Consider the following 4,149-nt stretch of genomic DNA (forward strand, 5'->3'; position numbering starts at 1 on the left):
TAACTTTGAATGTGACTAACGAGTTTTTACAGTATATTTTAAGTATTGCTCTTATGATACAAGTATGCTGTGTTCTTATCATAGAGAGACCGGGGGGCGGGGGGGGGAGGGGTGGAATAGTTCGGTGTATTTACTTTTTATATTAAGAAATTAAAATTATTAACAACGTTTGCTTCGTAAGTTGAGAATGGAAATTAGAATTGAAATGGTGACACTCATCTTAATTTAAAAATGAAGAATAAGAAATTGATCTTCAAAGACGTGGGAATCAGCCTCACTTTCCTATAAATACAATTTTACCCATATCAGCATTTTGATATTCCAAAATACTCTCCTTTAAATAAAAAATTAAATAAAAAAAAATCGCAACCGAACCACCATCTTAGCCGAACGCCATCACAACCAAACCTTGCCGTTGTTGCCAAAATCAAGCGCAGTCATCATCGTTGTTGATCCGTCGGTTGTGAAATAACAGTTGGTTGCCGGTTTTGTCTCAATTTGATTTGTCTCCATTTCGTCTCCGACGGCCATGGTTCCAATCTAATGATAATAATGATGATCCCAATTTTGATTATTACTATTATTATCACTTTTTGAAATGGATTATTATTATTAGTAGTAGTATTATATTAATGATAAAAAGCATCATCATCATCCTACTACTACTACTGCTAATAATAATAATAATTGAATAATAATAAGCACAATAATTAAAATAAAAATAGTAATTATACAATAATTAATTAAGAATTTTGTAGTAATTTATAACAACCTAACTCATTTCGATTCAAATTCCAAAACAACATAAACACATTAATAAAAATAGAGTTCATTTCAATTTTGATTTTTATAGCTCAAGTAAACAATTTATTCTGAGTTCGATTCCACCTCTTTCCGTTCCCCGCTAATTAAATGCAACAGTAGGATTTTCTCAAAGTTACTTACAAATAATCTTTTCAATGATGCGAAAAATACATACTGAATTCGAGCGAATGGCTGAATTAACCAATAACATGACCACCTTGTTTATCCTCCATGAACTAATAATACATACAGACTTCAAACCCTTCAAACATTTGATTATTAGATGGTTCCTAGCCCCTTCAATATAACTTGTAGAATATACTTTTCTAAACATATAGATATAAAGTTTTTCGAAATAATAGAACCTCAACGGGGAAAAAGATACCCTACATCGAGCAAAACCATTAAATAAAAAACGAAAAATCTCAGAATACAAATACTTTAATTACAGAGCTAAAACCCCCATACACAAGTTACATAAATAACAGAGGTAGATGGGCCAAGGATGGACAGATCATAGCAGAGAAAATTCTACAAGCAAGTTCGTGCAAAAATATATTAGGGAGAGCACCTTTCAATATGATTTCCATTTCACTTGGCTCAAACAAATATAATACCATTCTCCTTAATGGTATCAAGAACAATCCCAAGCTTACCTCCAATCTGCTCACCTTTTCTGGGTTCATAAGACATTGCATATACATCAGCATCCTTTGATCGCTCCGCAATTAGCTCCCCTATAATTCGGCATGCATTGTGATCAGTGAGAGATGGTAAAGTGTTTCTGAGATCCTTGGCATTTGTGGTAGCAACTGATATAACTTTACTTGTTGAGCGGTGCATCACTTTAGCATGAATGAATTTCTTAGAAAAGAATACATTAAGTAAAAATGGCCTCATGTACATATCTGTCCTCTGCTTCCATGATTTCCTGTTAGGTCTCTTATCAAGTTCACCCCGAGACCTCCGCGTCCAAGCAGCTTGAATAAAAGAATCCTAAAAACATTCAGAAATAAAGGATCAGTTACCTTTCTTTTTTAATCAAGAGATGCTAGCATTGATTTATAACTTATCACTGTTAATAAATGCCAACTATCTAGCTAGTCCAATCTCTTGGCATCTTGCTATTTCTTTTCTATTAACGCTATAAAAGAGAAACAACAGTAAAGCAGAGGTCCACAAGGGAATAAAAAACAGCCAGGGTAAAATCTATTGGCATCAGTACCAAAGACCTGAAATCAAATATTGCCATCACCAAGGATTGGAAGGTCTATGATTGGAGAATCCCAAGCCATGGGGGTTTTCCATGTCTACAAACTCCATAATACATTTTAATTGTTTCTGGAGAATTTCCAAGCAAATTATATCTTGAACAGATCTATCTGAAATCAGGACAACTGAAATTTGTAGTTGGCAAAAGTTTGAGCAGTAATGCAAATTGCAATCACAGATAAGTTCTCTATTAACAAATAACAATAAATCACAAGAAAAGAAGTCCTCACATCAAGCTAAACTTAAAGGGATGACCAAATGAAACTTCAAGGGTGATAATTATTTATGTCAGAGTGCATAATTAAATCTTCCAAGAGAGAATGACTAGACTGTTAAGCCTTATGCATGGATATAGAAAGTTCCAAGTTCCCTTACTGCAGGCAAATTATGAATGCTGTGTGCAAGGAATTCAAAGGACCACATCAGACTCTCTAAAGATCCAATTCAAGTGCCTATGCTCTATTTCTATGTTTCAATCCCACAACAAAACAGCTGATGCTTAATGACAGAATTACAATAAATAAATAAATAAATAAGTAAAAATAAAATGAAAAATGAAAAATGAAGAAAGGGTGTTTGCAAATTCTTAACAGTCCAGGAGGAGGTGGTTTCTCAGCATAATGGAAATAGAAAAGAGTAACCATTTATGACATTTTAAAACAAGACAAGATCAAGCTATGTTTCAAAATAGTAAGCCTGAGTAATTTTCTTTTTTTTTGAAGCCTTCAGCAATTGAAGCTTCTTGAATGAGTTAGATGGTTTCCCATACATGTCAAAGCTAGCAGAGGCCGACTCTCAATGTCTGGGTTATAAAAGCAAAACATCAGGTTTTGATGAACTCAGGGATCCCAGAAACAACTACTTTATTCAGAGCAAAACAAGCAAAGTGGGAAGCAGAATAGACAAAGCGGTCAGACCTGCCAAATAGCTCACCCTCCTACCATACCAAAATCCATATATAACTCCAATGTAGGCACAATAGCAAGAATATAGAACCTCAACATGAGCTTTCACAGACATGCCTAGAGACGCTACCATTGTCAGTTCCCCACTCTCCCATCAATCCAAGGCATGTTGATGCCTTGCAACTTTATAATTCTAAACCTCAATCACGAAATGCAAGGATCTCTAAATGTTACTTTGCTTGTTCAACATATAATTGATTATGCTATTGTTAGCCACGCCATCAATAAAATATTAAAAAAAAAAGTAAAAAAAAAAAAGTGAAGAAACTTGATATCTCCATTCTGCTAATGAAATTACCCTCACGAGCCAAGCTTGTGCAGCACCTATTTTCTTGTCCATGGCCACTTGCCGCATACCACCCAAGCCATGAAACATTAGTTAGGAGTAGGTTATAAGTATATGGGAAGTTTAGCAATTTCCATTTTCTTGAAACTTCACAATGTAATGGCTCAAGCTTTTGGTTTAAAAATGACTTGCAAGCCTCTTTAGTTATTGACCTATTCAACCCATATTAGCTAATTTCACGTAAACTACTGACTATGAAGATATTTAACTTCGCAACTAAAGACAATAAAGAAATCTTAAATATTGATATTGAAAAAAATTAATTAATTCCCCCATCATATTTAAATGCTTAAATAGTACAAATTTTAATAACAACTTGATTTTTCAATTCAGTCAATAATATTAACCACGAAATTATACTCAATTATGCATTTTTCAAAGCAACAAATAAGGACGGATTAAGTTGACATTCCCATTTCTAGCTAATCAAAGTAGCATAAGTTTCTATCAAAATGTTATCTTTCTTTTATTTTTCCTGGAATCCAAAACAGAAGATATTAAAGGGGTAAGAAAAAGTGCGGACCTTTCTGTTAGTGGGAGTTGGGGGGCGAGTGATTGAGCTGATGGAGATGCTGATAGCGGGAAATGAAGAGGCCCATGATAGAGAAGTGAGTTTATCCGAACGAGTTGAGCGAATCAAGCGTGTTGACTCAGGGGAGATGTGCGAAGAAGAAGATGATATGATGCAGGCCGCCATTAGTTTTGGGCTTCTCTAGCGGCAAGCGTCTCCACCTCTTCAGGCTTGTACGTTTGGATGAGCGT

General features: G+C 34.7%; 1 protein-coding gene across 1 annotated transcript; it reads right to left on the bottom strand.

Annotated features, from left to right (window-relative positions):
- Nucleotides 1-1,195: 1,195 nt before the first annotated feature.
- On the bottom strand, nucleotides 1,196-4,149 carry LOC102617749 (uncharacterized). Its single transcript, XM_006473105.4, has 2 exons — nucleotides 3,911-4,149; nucleotides 1,196-1,800 (listed from the first exon to the last, which is right to left on the bottom strand). Exons 1-2 carry the CDS (start codon nucleotides 4,082-4,084, stop codon nucleotides 1,405-1,407), a joined length of 570 nt encoding a protein of 189 aa, XP_006473168.2. The 5' UTR covers nucleotides 4,085-4,149; the 3' UTR covers nucleotides 1,196-1,404.

Source organism: Citrus sinensis, chromosome 5 (assembly GCF_022201045.2).
Source record: "Citrus sinensis cultivar Valencia sweet orange chromosome 5, DVS_A1.0, whole genome shotgun sequence".
In the NCBI taxonomy this organism is placed as follows: domain Eukaryota; kingdom Viridiplantae; phylum Streptophyta; class Magnoliopsida; order Sapindales; family Rutaceae; genus Citrus; species Citrus sinensis.

What these genes read in the sequence shown, in the direction of transcription:
- LOC102617749 (XM_006473105.4), bottom strand. Translation starts at nt 4,084, where the DNA reads ATGGCGGCCTGCATCATATCATCTTCTTCTTCGCACATCTCCCCTGAG. An exon ending in CAACTCCCACTAACAGAAAG is followed by an intron (nt 1,801 to 3,910) that starts GTCCGCACTTTT and finishes GAATGTTTTTAG; the next exon opens with GATTCTTTTATTCAAGCTGC.